This window comes from Crinia signifera, chromosome 4 (assembly GCF_055691185.1).
Source record: "Crinia signifera chromosome 4, ASM5569118v1, whole genome shotgun sequence".
In the NCBI taxonomy this organism is placed as follows: Eukaryota; Metazoa; Chordata; class Amphibia; order Anura; family Myobatrachidae; genus Crinia; species Crinia signifera.
Genome location: NC_139220.1, coordinates 195,039,223 through 195,060,679, shown reverse-complemented (window position 1 = coordinate 195,060,679; position 21,457 = coordinate 195,039,223). Strand labels below are relative to the sequence as shown.

Below are 21,457 nucleotides of genomic sequence, written 5' to 3'. Positions count from 1 at the left end.
AAAAATTCTTCTTGCCAAACTACTGTAAGCTAATAAGTTTTTCACGTGGGGAACCCAGCAAGAACCTAGATATGGGGTATGCTGTAGATGGGCAACCAAGCTAATAAAAGGGTTGGAGTCATTAAGCTATGAGGACAGATTAGCCGATGCACCCCCTTATTTTCTGGTGGTTGGAATGGAGGGACACTGAAATAAGCAGCGGCCCTGATCCTCCTACGGCCATCGCAGCACAGTTTTAGTCTTGGCTTATGTGGCCACTGCACACGGGAGGGGGGGGGAGGTTGAGAAACCATTCGATGGTGAGTGATTACAAATGGATTTCCTCCTCTTTGCATGGCTGCAATCGCAATTGCAGCTGTTCGACAAGACATTAATTACACATCCTATTTCAGTCAGTTAGACCAGGAATATATTTCTATGTAATCAGTAATCTATAGTATGGGGCTGTCTCCTGGAAACAGCTCACGTACCTCAGGATGTGGTTAATTTCCCTTAATGAAGCTGCTCCACTCTACAACACACTCCCTTTAACCAAGTGACTGCAAAAATAAGACCTTTGCAAATAATCTGTTTAAGAAATGGCCTTAGTAAGAGGTGAATTGGTCAATATGTGAAACCGATCCTTAAAATGAGAGTACATTTAGATTTTACTAAATCACTGCAAAGACAATGCTAGAATGGCACAAAGCATTACTAGAACTACCTAACATCTTGGTTACAAAGCACAGTTATTGTCTTGTCTGTCTCTACCTCACCACTATGATGCGATGACAACCCCTATACTATAAATTTGGTGTTATCGTGTCTCTCTGTTCTGTTCACAGACATCTGGCTATTAGGGAGCAACATACAGTACTACATTACTAACTATATATATCATACATTGTATTATTATAATAATTTTTATGGTTATCGTTATATTATTGGAATCATTTTTATGTGTGTAAATATGTAGTACGATCATGCTTGACTGTTTTATTCATGAAAAAAAAGAATACTGATGAGGCTGTCATGTTATGAGTCATATTGACATATTTTCAATGTCCGTTTGACTATGGTTGATGGCCAATCAGATCATCCAAAGAACTCACAGCAAGTGATGACTGCTAACCATGTGAAATAAAGTGACCTGTCCATAGAGAATAGATTATGTGATAAGACTAAAGAATTTCTAGACTGAACATGCCAGAGCCTAATCCGCATGCTGAGGTCTCTGGAAACATGGTGCCCAAGACACGTTCCCAGTGGCTTCTCTATTGCACCTTTGCATATTAGCAATGTGATATGATAAAAGTATAGAAACCACTGCATTTGGACAGTTGCTCTGTGAGTGGAAATACAGTGTAATAGTATTGTTACAGCTATTTCTGCTGTACTGGACATAGCTATCACTGGTGATACAAAAGCAGTACTAAGCCTACCTTAATAGATTATCATCACATGCTATGCCAGTGATTAGTGAAGCAAAATAAATACATTTACTATAAATGGTAATCGGTACTTGTTTAGTTTCACGGGGGCACTTCCCAGCAGATCGCATCGTATGCAAATCACATGCAAATATCACACATGCTTTGCATACGATGCAATCCGCGATGCGATTTAGCACACCCCCACTATCCACATCAGGCCGAAGCGTGGCGAGCGCATGCGTTAAGTGTCCTCCCGGCCTGTTCATACCCCCACTATCCATGTCGGTGCGGAGTTGATTTTATAAAGCGTGGATTTTATAAAGCTGTGCTCGCCACGCTTCGGGCTCGGTGGCTCGCTGCGCTCGCCACACTTTATAAAATCAACTCCACACCAATGTGGATAGTGGGGGTATGAACAGGTCGGGAGTATGCATACCGCGTCCCCTCGGGGGGCACACTGCGCTCGCCACGCTTCGGGCTGACATGGATAGTGGTGTGTTAAATCGCATCGCAGATCTAATCATATGCCAATCATATGTAAATTGTATGCAAATATCACGTGCGATTTGCATACGATTTACATACGATCTGCTGGGACGTGCTGCCGTGAAACTAAACAAGTTCCTGGTAATCTTTTACTCCATGATAAACCAATAAAAAAGTAGCACCTGACATTGGCATTCATTTTGCATTAATCTGCTTTAACAATTATAAGTAAATTTGTCTCATTACATCCTCATCTACTGTATGAGTAATTACCTCTAAAGTTTCTCTCTTGTATAAATATAATATTGGCCCCAAATTTTTTTATTATTTCAATTAAATTAAAGAGATGTTTAATTACTAGGGTTTTAATAAAAAATACTGTATACCAAGATTAGCAATGCTATTTTTGAGTTTAAAAGAAAGAGAAGCACAGTAGAACAATTCTGTAATGTTAATTATGGAACCATTGTTAGTGGCATTATCATCATTTTAGGCAAGATATTTATTTGTTAATAATATACTTTGTGCCTATTAAAAATCAACCATTTATTGGGGAGCTTAAGTTCCAGAACCGCTACAGTTAACCTATTTCCTTCAAGAGAACAGTGAATATTGCTGAGCTCAGCATGCGAACTGGGTGCCAATCCAACACTAGCTTAGTGCTATTCATGAGGAAACAAATTATTCAACTCAAGTTGCATTACCCATCACCATGAAGAGGCAGAGGGAAATTCTATGAGAGATACACTCTCTTTCCTAATGTGCCCTTTTCAGATGAAATAATTAAGGAAAGTGTGCAATGCAGTCAATTTTCAGTAACACTTCACTTGAAATGTTCCATCATTACAAACTCATTAGATGCTTGTGCAGATCTTACATGCTTTTCCCATAGGCATTCCAATGCAATTTAGTGTTAATGAACACTTAAAAACACTTCCGGATTAAGTTGTTGCAACAATAGATGTGATGAACTATAAAGTTACATTAAAAAAATCAGTCTTCTATTCAGTGTGTTTCTCAAATGCTCTAGAATTACTGTAGAATAAGAAGATTCATGCACTTAAATACAGGTCTCTCAATAAGATGAATACAGCTTCTTCTGTACCACAGAGACCTACAAATCCCTTTCATTTATGACTAGAGATGAAAGACATCTTCAAAACTGTTCACAGAAATATTTGCCTATTTCACATTTGACTGCAAACTTTTGCAGAATTTTTCCTACGTATGCCCGACCTATCCCAACTACATAACAAAGCCAAATAAATGGAATGCTGGTATTCCAGGTCTATTCATGACCTATACAATGTACATCATGTGAATTGTACTAATACATTACATAATGGATATGGCAATGCAAAAGCTTACAGACTGCATTGACTGTAACTTTGCAACTGCTAAATGGCTTATTCCATTATACTGTACATCCTGATTTGCATGAAACATTGTAGAAATGTCCCTACAGATAACATAAGCATGGAATTAAGTCTAAATAGATAACATTGCATATAATAGTCTTATGTTATTTGGCTTCGTTTATTTCTGTCCACACCGGTTTACAGGAGTAAAAGATTATTGCATGGAGATCACCTATATCTTTTGGAAAGGAACTGTCATGTTCCATTCTCCCCTGTCTCTTTTCTATCTGTCTAGAAATTCTGATATCCATGATTATTCCACTTTTCAGTTCAAAATTGGCATTATTTTGTGAATTCTAAATTTCAAATCACAGTTTTCCAACTTAGACTTGCCCAGTCCACTTTGATCTCTCTGTTAAGATCTAAATAAGCGGTTCCCAACCTTTTTTCTATCCCGTACCACTTGATAGGCTCTTTATTTATGAGTACCCCCACCTCTCAATTTGAAATATACACAGTACTTTTGAGTTGAGTGGAAGTGGATGGTATGTGTATCCTTATGCGTGTCCTTATCTTAACCCTTTGAGTGCCAAGTGAAATTGTCAAAATAGGTGTGAAAAATTGGCAAGCAAACATTTTTATTCATCATTGTGACCTGTGAGAAATATCTTTTTGTACACATTTTTTTTGAGTTTATATAAAAAAGTGACGCTGCCATTTTTAGTGGGTATTTTGCACAACTCTCACAGAGATATTGGCACTCAAAGGGTTAAGTAGTGGAGGAGTAGTGTGTGGTCAGGAATCATGTCCCTTTGTGTCTGGCTGCTGGCTATAGCTTGTAACCTTGTGAGCAAGCCCCGCCTACCTTGTTAACTGTCTGTAAATACCCAGTTTGTTGTATGACTGTTTTCAATTGTGAGCTATATAAGAGACTGTTATTAAATAAAATAAATAAGATCATCTCTGGGGATCTCGCTAAAGCCCTGCGCTTCCTCCACTCATGTCAGCTTGGGGCAGATGATCGCTGATGTCTAAGGGCACCGCAGGTAGCTCTCAATGGATTGCTGGTCAGGCAAATGCAATAAGAGATGCTGATGATGCTTCAGATGGAACCAGAACTGTACCAAAGTTGTTTGTGTCCTTAGCGGTGGAAGACTTCTTCTTCTGCAATTGTCAATATTATTTTCAATTACCCCCAACCAGTCTGCAGAGTACCCCCAGGGGTACGAGTACCACAGGTTGAAAAACCACTGAGCTAGATGCTCAGTGCAGAGAACTGAGCAGGTACAGGCTTGTTTGATGAACAACAGTGACTACCTGGCCTATTCATTACCACTTTATAACAGCATATGATGTATACTTAATTATTGGGGGTCAATACAATATTAGTGATACTGTTATCACTGCAACATAGAGTACCTTTACTGCATTTTAGAATAGGTTTCTAATCGGTTAGCAAATACATTTCATCCTGGCTTATTAGTATTGGTAAATATTATGATTAAATCTTAATATTATCAATTATAAAACGTAATATACTGTGGATTGTTTGGCATATGACTATTTTGGAAATTATTAACGCAATCTGTAATATAAATAGAAAATAATCTTTTACATTTAAATTTTAACTTACCACAAAGTAGTACAGCAATGAGGATCTTGCCATGAAACGAGGCCTGCAGTCTCCCACACAGACATCCACAAATCCAGCATGCTGGCTGGGCTTCGCATCCCCAATTTCACAGACAATTCTGGTAATATTGAAATAAAAAGGAAATCGGTAACCCCAGCCAAAAACACCAGCAATTATTTTCACAGAGAAGTATTGTAGAACTGCAGGGGGAGCTATTACAATTTAAAATACAGAAAGAATGCGATCTACAGTTAGCGATCTACAGTTAGCGATCTACAGTTAGATTTTCTAATTACAGAATGTATCAAAAGAACTTAGCAATCTTGCCCACATTTTAAAAGAAAAGGCCAGGGAGAGTGTCAAAGGGGGCAACCATGTTGAATTTTTCTTATTGTGGGTGGCAGGGTCACGATAACACAATCTCACATCATCAAACTCCCAGGCTAAGTCCCTCAAGCATGCATTACTCATTTATATCGCCAGGACACAGGCTCCAATAAAGAAGACTAAACTAATATTATTCAAAAATAATAATTGTAGAGAGCGCACTGAATTACACATGATATTTATTAAAACATTTTAAAAATGACTCAATTACATAATTAATTAATAAATCTAAAAAGTAGATTAACACACATCGGCACCACCTCAACCTGTCACAGTTCTGATGATAGGAGGATATGGACCGGTGACTCTTACCCACTAATTGTGAGAAGTTGGAGTATCCAAATAGCGGGGAGCTTGTTTATGGTAAGATATGAAGAGTATGGAGACTAAGTCCCTGAGAATGTCCGTCCGGCAATTGTTAGCAGCAGTTTTTGTACGATGAACTGATGAGAGGGGTGTTGGGGTGATGGTAGAGAGAGTCAACGCCGGGAGTGACTGGATACCAGCCGCACTCTGCTGATGTGAGACCCAATGCAGGCTGTACCTCTCGGGGGTCCTGTTTGTAATCCAAGTCAGTCAGGGTAGATCACCCTTCCGCTTGCAGGATAAGCCAACACCGAGGGAGAGGATGGTAGTAGGTTTGGAATCAGCTGGATAGAACAGGTGGCAGGTGTAAGTGGATGCTAAGTGGTCCTCCCGGTCTTAACGCGTTTCTCCGTCACGGAAATTAGATGGTTTCCTCATCAGTTCACCGTACAAAAACTGCTGCTAACAATTACCGGACGGACATTCTCAGGGACTTAGTCTCCAAAATCCATACTCTTCATATCTTACCATAAACAAGCTCCCCGCTATTTGGATACTCCAACTTCTAACAATTAGTGGGTAAGAGTCACCGGTCCATATCCTCCTATCATCAGAACTGTGACAGGTTGAGGTGGTGCCGATGTGTGTTAATCTACTTTTTAGATTTATTAATTAATTAATTCTGTAATTGAGTCATTTTTAAAATGTTTTAATAAATATCATGTGTTTAATTCAGTGCGCTCTCTACAATTATTATTTTTGAATAATATTAATTTTGTTTGCTTTTTATTGGGTTCTCTTAGGGATCCCACTGGGAGCTGCCTTATAAATACTTTGTTTGTTTTTTAAATTTATATTAATTTTAAAATTTCTTGCGCCTGATTTCTATATCTAGTTTCCAATAGAGAAGATCCTGGTGATCAGGAAGAAGTAAAGTAATACACAATCACTATACTTCCAACTACCAGAGCTCCTTGCACTACTACGCATGCATGAATTTTTAGCTGCACAAGCTTGCAATGTGCAAAACCTCACAATACAAATTAAGATGACCTGCAGAACACTGGAGAGAGACCACAAGATTTCTTTCTGGCTGGGCTGCCCCACTGCAGTTAATGGGATACAACCATCTGAGCAAAGCTTAGTTGGTTATGGTGTATTAGGTCTACAGTGTCTAGGTCGACAGTCAAAAGTTTAACTACTATTTATCAAGTCAGAATGTTGACATGGACAAAAGGTCCATTAGGTTGACATAGGAAAATGTCGACACAATGATAAGAACGGCGTGAAAAACGGTCTACATGGAAAAAGGTCAACATGATTTTTCCTGTGTTTTGGTGCGCTCAGCACACTATTAGAATCTATTGGGCCCTACACACATAGCGATTTGTGTAGGGCTTCCTAGCTATGCAAGGTCAGGCAGTGCTGCGCCGCTGTCGCTCAGCACACAGCGATACACAGCGAGCTGTCAGTTCTGTGTGCTGAGCGTGCTGACAGCACAGCGCCAGAGAGATTGATGGACACTGCCCATAAATCTTGGCCAGTGACAGCAACGTGCATTGCTGTCGCTCTAGCCCCTACACACACACCAATGTAGAAGCATTATCTAAGCGACTTTGCTAAACTAAGAAAAGTACCGTAGAAAATGTCTTAATATCGGCATGTGTGTAGACCCTTTAACTCTGTGCCCAAATGGATGATAAAGTATGACCAAATTGACCCTTTTTTCATGTCGACCTTTTTATGTCGACATTTTGATTGTGTCAACCATTTGTCCATGTTGACCTAATGTATGTTGACCTGTTGCCCATGTCAACCTTCTGTAGACCAATAGTTGTTGACCTTTTGACTGTCAACCTAGACATTGTAGACCCTACTAAATACCGGTTAAATATTGTCCTCATAGAAAAGTATACTATTGTGAGGGCTGGCATAGAGAAAACAGGAAATATCACCAAGATCTCCTACTTTCTATATTGGTATATTTAAGGGATACTGCATTTGCCCTTAAACATAGGAAAACAGCAGTGCTAAAGGTCAATAAATAAAAGATTAATAAAAAGGCCCAAAGAGATGGTAAAACATGCTTTATACATGTGACCAGTGCATGCTTGAGAAAGCCCTCATCTATATTCCATATAGATGATGTGTTGGTATTTTCAAGTCCCTGCCCTGGAGCTTCCCAACAGTAATAATTAGCCTTTTCATCAGAATACGTCAGAAGATCTTTAGTTAAGTAGCCAGTTAATTATGTCTTGATGAAATTGTGCTCAATAGTCAATGTCTTCACTAGAATAATACGTTGGGGCTGGTTGATTGCTATGTGTTTCTGCACCTTTTTAATCAGTATGCTGTACTAAACTGTTTTGCACTCATCTTTTGTATAAAAAGAGTCTTAGCTAATACTAGTTATTTGTGATTTTGCTTAACTATGGGCATGCTAAGTGCCATACTATCATATTAAATGGCTAACATTTGTATGTCTATTGCAACTGCACAAATTTTATATTAATTTATATGTGTAGTAATTCGCCCCAATTTGTGCCAATTATAAACACCTTTTAAGTTATGAGAAAACCCAATTTTGCAAAGCGGTTCTGGTTTCTGTTCGATATCACACGTACCGTATTCACAAATTAAACATAGATTCACTTCGATTTTGTTAAATTTAGGCTATCACATATTAATTTTAAATGACACACAATACAGAGTAGAACAATATCATGACCAGGAAATTGTTATAGTTAGAGAAATAAGCTTTCCTTATGATCTCACGAACAGCACAGCAGTATATAATTATCACAGTGACTTACTGCTCTGCGGGTATATATTCCTCAATCAAAGGGGTACACTTGACTTCTGCCACCTTGACGTCATTCTCAATTTCCCAAAACTCCAAACCCAAATTTTCACCCCGGATAGTTACTTTTGTGCCTCCTTCACGGGGACCAGTTACTGGAATGATCTGGAAAAAGCAGAGAGTGACATTTTCCTTTTAGTGAATTATCTATTGAACTACCAAACAAATGTACTGTATTTATGATACTAGTAGACAAGTATATTATGATTTAAAACTAAAATTAGAAATAAACCTGAAAAAATAAAATGAACTTTCCATGAGCAGGAGACATACTAGTACTAGAGAGGTTATGAGACGATGTAGGTTTTGTAACATCATCATTCCTGGTTGCCTCAAGCCAAGCATAAACCCTTGTAGGTGTAAGCATTGAATACATAATGAGCTCTCTGGTGGAGTCTGCTGCCCTGGAGACTTGTGATAAGCTTTTATTGAGCTTTATAGCCTCCAACAACTCTCTGCTAACCTTTATGGGATGTTATTGAATATACTACACTTTGATGGATTGCTTCTCCTCGTATTTTATAATTATAATAAGAGAGAAGTTCTTCAAATATATATAATTTGCATTGGTATATACTTGTACTGATTAAATTACAATATCACACCTCTAACACTTACATTTCAATTCTAAATTGGTGCTCTTAATTAATATTATGCTCTAATTGCAACTGTATTGGTCTCAGTCTCAGTTCAGAGTATGTGGAACAGCTTCTGTGAGTAGCCCAAAAAAACTGGGTGTTCCCCTGCTAACCCAGGCACATCGATGCCTGCTTGGGACAGGCAGCTGACATCACATGACGTCAGCACCAGCCCCGAATTTGGGGATCAGAGTCGAAATGAAAAGTCAGCCCAGGCCGACTTTTCATTTCCAAAGGCAGAAAAATCATTTGAGTAGGTCGTGGGCGAAGCACAGACTGAAAACAGTGGGAAAATGATTTGACGATGAGCGGTTGCAAATGGATTTCACAGGCTCTTCATAGGTGTACACAGGGCAAGATTTCATTCTGGATGGGTGGTGATTACAAGATCAGTTCTGAATAACCCCCAATGTGTTTGAGGTGTATATGAAACATAAATCAATGTTATGTCTATACACAAACTTTATTTAATGCAAAAATTATTACAAATATTAAATCTTCATGCTGTGCGTGTAAGGTGCATATGAAACATAAATGCATTTTGTATTTAGATTTGCATCCTATTTCCAAGATATCTCCTTACAGTATGCAAATATTCTCAAATACAATAAAAACATAAAATACTTCTAGTGCAAACCATTTTGGATATGGTAAACTCAAACCCAAATCTATAACCTCAAAGTGGCTATAGAAATTAAAATAAAAAACATGAAAAAAGTGTCACAACAAGAACATAGCCAAGGCAGAGGGTCAGGCTTCAAAAATATGGATGAAGTGAAACTAAAATATTCAGAGGATTTAAAAAATCCACAGTCGGTCAGGTATGGTGCCTATAAAAATCTTGAAAATGGAACCAAAAAAGTTCCCTGTTAGTGGTCTATCATGTAGCACTAAATGATAGACCACCAGCTGTATCCTTAATAATAGAAATGTAGAGAAAGCTACACTATGATTACAGATAGTGGCCAGTGTGGTAGGTTCCAAGCTAATTGTACTAACCAAACAACTACAAGAATCCCTACTCATATCAGTGCTCTCCCTTATCTGTACTGTAAAAATAACCCTCTGAGGCCCTCTGGTAACCTGTGTCATTTGTGTTCAAATTGTTCAATGCATAAATATGTAGCACTTTGGAGACAGAAAAATCTCACAAGTGTAATAACTTTAGTTTAAATGCCACGTCTATGTTCAGAAAGTACTGTTTAATTAAGAGACATTTCAATGCTAATGTCTTGCTGGCTTCGTGATAATGCGGCATGTAAGTTACAGTTTAATAATTAATGGGCAAAGAAAGGGCTTATCCAATATCATATATTATTCAATAAACTAATTTGATTCATTCATAGTGTATCTGAATAGGATTTTAGCTACATTAAAATACATCATATTCACCTATTTCATCCTATTGTGCACCGTTTCTCATGCATTTGGTGGAAATTATGTAGAATAAAATTAATGGAGGCCTATTATATAAAATCAATTCTAATAGGAAAATTAATTGGCATTCATTTCCTAATTATCAGGGAATGTTAAACAGTCATATAGTGTATTAAGCAGGATATCTTCTATACAAAGAACACAGCTCTCTTCTTAAGAGCACAGTGATCTACATATTGGAAGTGGCCTCACTACAGGATACATAGAGCACTCCTTAGGCAGCTGACAATGCATAATGATCAGTTCCTCTTATTACAGTACCATTAGTGAGGTATATTTTTGAACAGGAGTGATGCAAGCCATGGAGGATGAAGTGTGAATTATCTACTTGTGAGTTTAATAGGGTAATTTAGTGAAGTTAAAATTAATTAACAAAATAAACAACAGTCTTTTATAACAACAAATAGTGGAAGCAAAGTAGGCCAAGCGTACCTCAGTATGTATAAAATATAATAGAGGTATTTAAGATAAAGGCTCTTATTCTGGTTCATTCGCTCAGATGCTTGCACGCACCCTTGTGAATGACGCAAACCCTGCCTTGTGAATGGTTAGGCCGCACCACCCATTTGCACGCCAAATTCACTCGCAAGGCTTGCGAATGAATGTTTTACATGAACATCCATTTACATGCCAGTGGGAACCTCCCCGATCATTCGATGGTTGCCGCCCATCGAATGATGGCGAAAGCGTATACATATGTAAGGGTGGTCCAGACCACTCTTTCATATGAGTGAAGAAAGTCAGGGAACTGGCCAGGCAGCTAACATCCGGTTATATCTGATGTCCGCCCCCTGCACATGCGTCACGACCGCATTACGCATATGGTAATGACCCTGGCCAGTACCCCACGCCCCACTCTACCCCCTGCTTGCAAGGTTGGGAGCGTGCACTCGGCGACCAGACTTTTCGCTAAGTTCACACGCACCCAGCACACACACATGCGCAGAAATGCTGCTGCACAAACGCATATGCAAAACATTGGTCCCCGTGCGAATTCGCATCCAATCGAATGAACCAGAATAAGGGCCAAAAAGTGACCTCAGTATGTAGGTAGTGTGGGATTTCAGGGCCATTTTCAGAATTGCTTTAGCATATCTTATGAAGAATTTCCTGATCAGCTGTTTACCCCCCTTGTTTGAATTGCTTTGTGTTGGCTTTTATGAACCCTTGCAGTTGCCATGTCTTTGGAGCTAGAGGTGCCGTACTCGCCACTACATGGCTTAGGCTGATTCTACACTACTGGGGTCATCTGCATCACCAGTCCAGGTGGGCCTCATTTTGTGTCATTGTGGTGGGAGGTGGGTACCTTGGTTGTGGAAAGCTCAGTGTGCAATTGGCGATCATTCACTGTGGGGTTGTTCTATCTGCACCACCATATTTTATCTTTTTTTATTATATCAGTTATTTAAATCATATTTTTAAATAGGTTAGTCAATGTATATATTAAATACAGCTGACCTTCCTTTCCCTTTAAGGCCCATACAGACACTACGATGTGTCACATCTTAACTACCATCGTTCATTTTCACCCTTGAAGTGAAAATGAAAGACCTCAGCATTGCAGTGATCGCTGGTGCACGACAGATGAGAAACGACCACAAACGATGCAGGTCCTTTTTCTATTGAAAAAACAAACATTGTTAACGACCATAGCCAAATTGACCTGCATGCATGGACGATGGCTATGGTCTTTAACGACCCACGGGTACGCGCATCGTTGGTAGTCGTCCATCATTCACAGCATAAACACTAGACGATGTTGAAAGATTCACCTCCTGAACGACCCTGAACGAAGTCGTTCTGAGTTGTTCAGGAGGTGATTTATAATGGGGTCGTTCATCATCATTGAGGAATCATCGTAGTGTCTGTATGGGCCTTAAGTCTCAGTAACATTATTTCATTGTAGTTATGGTTTCAAAGGTTTACCTTGCACAGGGAGGAAGGGCATTCATTGTGTGATGAGAAGTTTATAAGCAGATTGATATATACTGTATGCATATTTACAGAAGCATGTAATGCGGTATGAGTTTGCCGTACTTGTGGAATGCCAACAAACTTGTTTTTCATAATGGCAATAATTTGCAAGACAAAACCATGCTTTGTAAAAGATTACTTCTTTAAAAACGTCCTTCGGTGAACTTGGACTATATTACATCCAGCCACTAAATGGACTGCAGAAACATGGATTACGCAACAGTTTTGCGCATCACGGATGGTGTAATGGTTAGCATTACTGCCTCACAGCACTGAGGTCATGGGTTCGATACCCCCAATGGCCCTAACTGTTTGTATATTCTCCTCTTGTTTGGGTGGGTTTACTCCAGGTACTCCGGTTTCCTCCCACAATCCAAAAATATACTGATAGGTCAATTGGCTTCCAACAAAAATTAACCCTTGAATGTGTGTGTGTGTGTGTGTGTGTGCGTGTACATCTGATAGGGAATATCGATTGTAAGCTCCACTGGGGCAGAGACTGATGTGAATGTTCAACGATTCTCTGTAAAGTGCTGTGGAAAATGTGTGCGCTATATAAGAAACTGTTAATAAGTTCAAATGTGTAAATGCATCATCTTGCGGCACTGTGGCTGACTTAAGACCATATCCCTGTGAGTATGAGTCGCCAGGAGCTCCCACGACCAGCCCTGCAGTGACCGGTGGTCGCTGATGAAAACGGGACACTCAGCAATTTGGTCGCTGAGCAATATATCGCTCAGCAACCAATCGCTCAGTATGTACGGAGCTTTAAGCTAAAGTGTCATGAATGTCATTTACAGGTTCAGTTAGAATATACAAGTGTACATAGCATTGATCATTGTGTTATTAGTGGCAATGTTATACCCCACAATAATGCTGCATAGGTCAGCTGCGCACAATACTGCTTATTATGGTGAGCAATATTCAATCATTTTCTAAGAAACTGTCAGTATATGCAGGAGGTACTGTAAATGGCTTTATGGCTGTTCCAGAGGTGCTTTGTGGGGAACTGGAATGCCCTTTATTGGTGACCATGATTTCTATCTTATGGTTCACAGTGTACAAACTGTATTCGTTACTTTGGTCTATAGCATACTGTATTTGCCTACTTTCATGGAGGGTCAGATGTATCAAGCCTTGAAAAAGAGAGTGGTAAACCACCAACCAATCAGTTCTTAACTGCCATATTACAGGATGGTTTGAAAAATGGCAATTTAGAGCTGATTGGCTGGTGGTTTATCACTTTCCATTTTAAAGCTTTTTCAAGGCTTGATACATGTGGCCCGTAGTGTCCAGGTGTCTCAGGAATTTTTGGAGAGTTCATGAGATTTCTCGGGAATAGACCATCTTCACAGATCTCACCCACTTACCTGGTGGGATCCAGAGCAAATCACATTATTGTAGCCCTACTTCTGGGTGGGGGTTGTTTAGGGACAGTAACAGTATGGGAGAGAACAACAGCCGTCTGAAACAACTGAGTTACAAAAGCAACATTTTTCACAATGTCACGTGGCCACATGTCTATAATAAAATGTGTGATTTATAAATACAATATGCATCACACCTAGTGAGTGCCAACTGGAAATCTGAGGTTTTCTCCATGACTTGAAAATGAACGTGCTTAAAAAATACATTCGCAACAAAAAGAGAGAACTAGTCTATAGTAAGTATTATAAACAGAGTCAAATTACAGTGTGCCACCAATGCAAATAAATGTAATTTTCTTTTGTCACATGTACTATACAAATATTTCCTTGCAAGTAGCATAGTGACTCACTGGATACATATAGAATGCAATGGGTAGTCAAAGCTATGTAAGAATAAATTACAATTATTACTGGAAATCAGAAAAAAAAAGTAAGATTATATGTGCAGTCGTGTTATTTAATTGAGAAGTGAATCACAGTTAAAACACAGAGTTGATGAAATACATGGAGTAGGCGTCTACCAGCTACAAGACTGCAGCAGCGCTATAGCATAGAAATAAATACAATGGATCATAACAAGCTGTCAGACTTTACACCCGCTGCTAAGAGCAGCATAATGTTTTAGCTTTGCTTGTCATGAACGGGAAGTATTTTGCATCTAGGCAATTTTATAGTCCTCTAATTTCAGTGCCGATATAAATGTAGTCATCAGTAAATAACCTTAGCTGATTATATTTCTCTCCTCTCACTCCTTTGCTGTGTGCACAGTATTTCTTTTAGCGAGAGGCTAATAAAAAACACCAATGTATTATCCAGGCCTTCTGTTAGTTGCAGAATATATATATAGCGTATCAATTTAAGATTGCTTCCATTCTAATGGCGCAGAGAACATATCTAAACACTTGTACCTTTTTAAAATAGATTCACAGCACATTTAATGTACACTTTGAGCCATCAGGGAAATCATCAGTAATGCTGGAGATTGTATCTAGGCGATTGCAGCGTGAATGAGAACCGTGCCTTACTTACCTGGGTTATCCTGGGATTTGCGCACTTTGCATGAGTTCCTGATAGCTCAAGCCAGGGGTTTTCTGGAGGTAAGCAGTGATGCTTGAGAGTACATTTGCCTTCTCCCACACACCAGCCACATTCAAAATCTGCATCAGCCTTAAGGCATAAGCCACAGCTAGGCCTCTTAGCACCACACTTGTACAGATGCACTAGGGGCAAAGAAACACACGTTAGATGTGAGACCAAGATAGATGCCGGTGATAAATATGGGAGAAATAACGGAACTCTTACCAATGTACAGTGCATTACTTCTATGTGTACGTTTTAGTACAGTAGGATAGCTCCACTTAAAAATGGAGACCTCTCAAAAGGCAACAAATAAATAAATAAATACAACTACAGTACTGTATTTCAAGAAGCCATCCATATAGGTAACAATATAGCAACTCTGCTACTAGGCTGGCATCCTGCACTTTCCTGGTACATAGAAATACTTTTAGTTTATAGCACATCACAAAAGTGTTAACATCCATTTCTTGTTTTGATGGTTTGTGCATATACTAACAGTAGTCACAGAAAATAAACTATATGGAAATTTGTGACTGTGGCGTGATTCAGTTTCATTGAGAGATATAAAAAAAAGAGTACTGAAAAGGTTAGGCCTATGATACTTAACAGTAGTTAAGTGATGTTGCCATGGAAACTGTTTTCTAGCCCAAACCAAAGTTCCACTTTACCTTTGTTCAGAGCTGGATTGTCAATGCTGAAATCCCCGTTCCATACCACGGTCAGCTCCACCGGGAGACTATCAATCTCCATTCCTTCGTAGTAATACTAAGGAGAGAAGAAAATGGAAATTTGGAATTGAGCGATCCAGGAAATACATTTATTTTTCATTAAGGGTTAAGGATGCTGCCGAATAGTATAAATTAAATTCCTTTTAGAACACAGGTCCGGCAAGGGCGTCAGTGGTAAGAATTGGAGGACTGGCCTGAATTTGACACCATTGTGTATAGAACTGCATACTGTGCAAGACATATAGGGCTGAATGTAATGCAGTGCGAATCCAGCAACTGTGCAAAATGCAGACCGAACTTGCAGGGTTTTTAACAATCGTATACATGGCAAAACTACTGTATGTCTTATAAATGACCGCCCTTTTAAAACAAAATTCTGAGTTCGCCTGGCATCCCACTTGGTCTCAGGATTCCGGTATTAAAAAAACACTTACAGTAGCAACTATAAATGGCATGAATATTTTGACGACTAAAATTTGTTGCATACAGTAATCAACCCAAGTATGTATGTGTGTCCATATGATAAAGACAATAGATTGTAAGCTCCATTGTAACAGGGACTGATGTGAATAGCTGAAATATTCTCTATAAAGTGCTGTGAAATAAATGACAATAAATAATAAAAATGTTGCTGTACACGTGGGTGTAACTTCCAGAGGCAATGGAATTGCTGCCTCCGGGCTCCAAGCCCTAAAGGGGCACCTGCGTGTATAGCAGCACCTGTGTGGTTCACAGCAGGATCTGAGTGTGACCACTGCTCTTCCAGCAAAGCTCTGTTGGAAATCTTACACTTGAATGTCATGAGTCTTACCCTTACCCACCTCCCATTACATACACACACACACTTTTTTTTATGGAGGGGGGCGGGGGTACCAAACATCATCTTGCCTCCAGGCAACTGGGATAAACTTACATCTCTGGCTATACACAATATATATGGTACTTTGTATGTCTCCACAACATCTCTGTTATATACAGTACATGGATAATAAAGTCAGTAAATTTATCAAAAAAAAAGATAATAAATCTGCAAAAGTTTATTTTTTTTGAACAATGATCAGAATATGAAATGTTCAGAAGTTTGATTTTGATAAAGTAGTTAAATCAATATAATGTAATAGTCTCATTGATCCTACCGGCTGATCCAACATTACTGGGTAAAGTTGAACATTACTATACATAATAGACTAATCAAAGGACTGACTAGAGTGCTTACTTTAAGTAGAAGTCAACAGGCAATTTTCAGCGCACAGTGAGCCTGATTAAGATGTTGTCATAACTTTTATGTTGTAGCAACTGAGCGAGTATCGGTAGATTGCAAATGTATAATGGCTGCAGGGAACACTTGCCAAGAAACCTATGTAATGTCACTCACAGTAACAAAGGGATTGACAGGAATAGACTATTTGGAAGTGATAATAGGGAATGCCTGCAAAAACACAGGTAGGCTGTAAGCCTTTTTGGAAAATGTCTCAGCGTGCAACTTGATATCGTACGCATAAAACATGAAGCCAACATTGCAGCTCCTGTGCCCATCCTGCTCAGTCACGAAGACACTCAGGGAATTGATGTTAAATGCATATGCACTGCATTGCGATGACGTCGGTGGGGATCTCTGTTCACTTGCAGGCTGCTGCTACACTTGTGATGCCTTGCAGTTCTGTCATTGACAAGAATTGCTGCTGCAACGGCATTACAACCACATCTGAATCATCAGGCCTTGTATTCTATTCCTTATTGTCAGCAATTTCTATAAGGTAATATTGACAGAACATGTATACAAAATATACTTTGCTATTGTTTAGACTAAAGTAGAATCAGTATAATAAAGGAAACATGCAGGACATGGTTAATTTGTAAAGAAATTTGGTAACAAATAAATGCATTTTTTTTGTTTTCCTTTATGTTTAAGGGTGAACACTTGTTGAGCAGATAATCATAAATCTAAGAAATATTGGCCTTGGAGTAAAAGCCTTTAAAAAGAAATGGCATCTAATACAATTACTGGGCTGTACAGGAGCAACGGAAACTCATGTACATCTAATGACAAGGAGTGTGCACACTAGTCTTGCTGGAGGGCTGCCATTACTTGCTGCTATGTTGTTTAGTTCAGTCATTGCAAAGCCATAATAGCCCCGGAGAAGGAAATATTTCAACCCAGAAGACATACACAAGCTATGTAAGTTCTTCTGGTCAAAAACAGAAAAGGCTAAAATACTGCCCAATTCACAGCTTACGTACAGAACTTTGGATTGGAAACCATAGAAGCTAGGCTCAAAATGGTCAGCATCTGTTGCATAAACATGTCAATACTGTACTTGGCCTATGTTAGAAATGACTGCCACTTCCCTCCTCTGCCCCTGCCCATTCCACTCTCTCCAGGTGCCGGTTGGTGACAGATCACATGTCTGCATACAGTAGGTATGTATGTGTGTAACAACCTTCTGGGCCTCTCTATAGTGATTTCTCATAAGATATGCAACACAAACTGGCAAGACAATCAGCCCATGCTAAAGGAGACACAGTTTAATACAGAAAGTATCTAAGGGCAACAACTCTACCTAAGCAAATAAAGCAGAACAAATAAACTTAAATGAGCAAATTTGCCAGCTTGTATAAAAATGTAGCAAAAAAAGCAAATAAATATATACCGGTATGTACATTTAGGAAAAGTTGAAGAATGATCTGTAAATGCCAATAAATGAAGGTACACCAAGCATTAATCTGTATGGCTGGTGGAAGTGGTATATACGGTATATATATATACATACAACAACTACTGATGTTGGTTATTCATATACGTAAACTGTAAACATACTGTATTAGTGTAGCATATTACCAATATTCTATTTATTTACCATTATACAGTAGCCCAAACCACAAAGGAAAAAAAAAATATGAATTTCTCTCTACCATTAGTTCTATGAAGCCTCAAAAGATAAAACAATGTAAGCAGTGACTGTAGCTTTGCTGATTTTGAAGGGAGCCATACATAACCTGCTCTCAGCCTGAGATCTTGCTTTTAATGCTCACTGAGGCTAGCACAGGGAACCTGCTGCCAGCTGCCTCTTTATATTAGAAAATTATTCATGTAACAAGCAACACTTTTCAGGAGGTACAACTGTTGAAGACATTCAGGAGAGAACTTAGTACAGAACAAATAGCATACTGGTGAGAATTGGATGAGATCCAATCTCTGATTATATCTATAGACATACAGTACATACAATATGCAGATTTAGGGCAAGATAGTTTGTTCAAAAAAACATACAATATGCTAGTTATAAATAATAAACTGTATATGTATTAGATATTAAAAATAAATATTTATACTGATAACACCACATGATTGTTATTAGTTATGTATAGTTTGGATGGTGTAATGGTTAGCATTACTGCCTCACAGCACTGAGGTCATGGGTTCGATGCCCCACCATGGCTCTAACTGTGCGGAGTTTGTATATTCTCCCTGTACTTGCGTGGGTTTCCTCCGGGTACTCCAGTTTCCTCCCACAATCCAAAAATATACTGGTAGGCTGATCCCAACTAAAATTAACCCTAGAATGTCTGTGTTTGTGTACATGTGGTAGGGAATATAGACTGCAAGCTCCACTGGGGCAGGCACTGATGTGAATGGTCAACTATACTCTGTAAAGCGCTGTGGAATCTGTATGCGCTATATAAGAAACTGTTAATAAATAAATATAGTACATGCATTTAGTAAAAATCATCTTATTCTGCGTACACACGGTGCGATGTTACTTGTGTTTCAATCCCGATTCGATTGGATACGGGATCGAATTGAAAGGCAAGCAAAATGCATTCGATTTGGACTATATAGTACAGATCTGTACTATATAGTCTTGTCTGCACAGACTATTTCACTGTTCAATTTACACTAAATGGGAGCGCGCATCGGGATCAAATCAGGATCGAATGAGGCTGAAAACCATTTGATGTCCATTTGAAATTGAACACAACATCTCACCATGTGTACACAGCTTTACTGTATATGACGTGTGACATATGAACTACAGTACTGTAACCTATTTTTATTTCACCGAGAATGTGTGTTTTCTTCTAAAGCTAATTATTCATTCATTCTTTGAAGTCTACTGCACAAAGTAAACTAAAATGAGTTATAGAAAAACAATTTCTTCAGTCTCTCCCATCAGCCAGGGTACCATGATCTCCCCACCATTCTTGTGTTATGTCTAATTACACATTTATTTCTTATTCAATTATGCTGCATTCACCATGTGTAGCACAAAGAAGATATGATTACATAGAGGAGAAAATAGCCTTCAGATGACATTTGAAATCAGAACTGAAATTAAATAAAGGTCACAATGAGATTGTATGATTGGTAGAGTATTTCGATTTCTGTGATAGATAGCAAAACTTGCAGAATCCAGATTTAACCAATATTTACCTGAAATATGTCCATCAGCTAAGCCCACTCTAAGGGCCTTATTCTGGTTCATTCGGTCCTCCGTGCATTTCTGCGCATGTGCAGACTTAGGGTGTCTGCACCCACGGCGAACATTCTGTTACCATATGGGAATGCCCAGCTTTTTATGGACGTTCCCATGAGAAATCTGGGCATTCTCATGTTAATGAGGTTGTGACGTGGGGGCGGTCAGCTGACATCACCGGATGTCAGCTGCCCGCTCATTTCTGACCCAGCGTGCACGCATATGTAAGTGACTTGAAAGTCACTTTTATATGCGTGCACCTTCCACATCTTTCGATGATCCCCGACATCCATTCGCAGCCTATGCGTGGGGACACACTCTGCGCGGGGGGGGGGGTCGGGCTGCCGGGCATTCGCCGGGCGGGGATTGATGGACTTGCGAATTTGCAGCCTTCAGAGTCAAACAGAATAACCCCCAAATCTCAAGTCCTGTTCTGTGCATGTCGCACCTTATTCTCCATAGTATGAGCTTGTCAGTGCTTACAGTAACATTGCTGTATTGCTATATCTGAAAACTTTTGCTAGGTTGAAACCTTTTCCTCCACTGGGATGATAGCAGAACTAAAATAGATAGCTTTCTTATGTTTAGTTTATGCGTGTGTCTGGTGTGTTAAGTGTGACCAAAGGGTGTGAGCATCAGTATTTCACCTGGAGCTAATCTTTTGAAGGCAGTTTGGTGCCTGTTATGCATTGTATATATGTAGTATATGTTATACAATGCTTCTTAATTACCCCTAGACAAAAATATTTTTGAAATGGCCTCTTAAAGAATAATTTGTCATATTATTATTCTAGCATAAATATGAAAGTATGAGTGTTACATCTTCTAAGTAAGCTGATATCTTATTCTAAATGCTTCTCGTGTTCTCAAATGGACAAAAGAAGACATAAGTGGTCATTAATCTAAACTATTCCATTGATGATCGAAATTCATTTTTTTTTAGCTAGGATGTAAATCACATCAATTCATTCCTCATTCCAATCTTAAGGTTTCTCAATTCCGCAGTTTCCCATATACAATGATAGCTTTGAAGCAACTTGACTATATTGACATAAGTTCAAAAAGTAAAGTGTTTGCTGTTTATCTAACTTTTAAACTAGAAAACTGTCAAATGAAATAGCCTATCATAATATTCTGTATCACAGCATTTGCCAGTAAAAATGTATGTCATCCATTTCTACCTGTGAATCTTTCTCCCTACAATAAGCTTCCACTGGGGCCTTGTTTGCATAATATAGTCTGCACTGCAGACCCCA

At 38.9% G+C, this 21,457-nt stretch overlaps 1 protein-coding gene across 2 annotated transcripts in view; it reads right to left on the bottom strand.

Moving 5' to 3' along the window:
* The window catches only part of PLXNA4 (plexin A4), a 602,161-nt gene that overhangs the window by 97,901 nt on the left and 482,803 nt on the right, over window positions 1–21,457 (bottom strand). For both annotated transcript variants that reach the window (XM_083183332.1, XM_083183333.1), the window contains exons 11-14: window positions 15,667–15,763; window positions 14,948–15,138; window positions 8,396–8,547; window positions 4,890–5,007 (exon numbers count right to left, since the gene is read on the bottom strand). In XM_083183332.1, coding sequence (XP_083039458.1) covers window positions 4,890–5,007; window positions 8,396–8,547; window positions 14,948–15,138; window positions 15,667–15,763 — 558 coding nt within the window. The remainder of the gene's footprint in view (window positions 1–4,889; window positions 5,008–8,395; window positions 8,548–14,947; window positions 15,139–15,666; window positions 15,764–21,457) is intronic.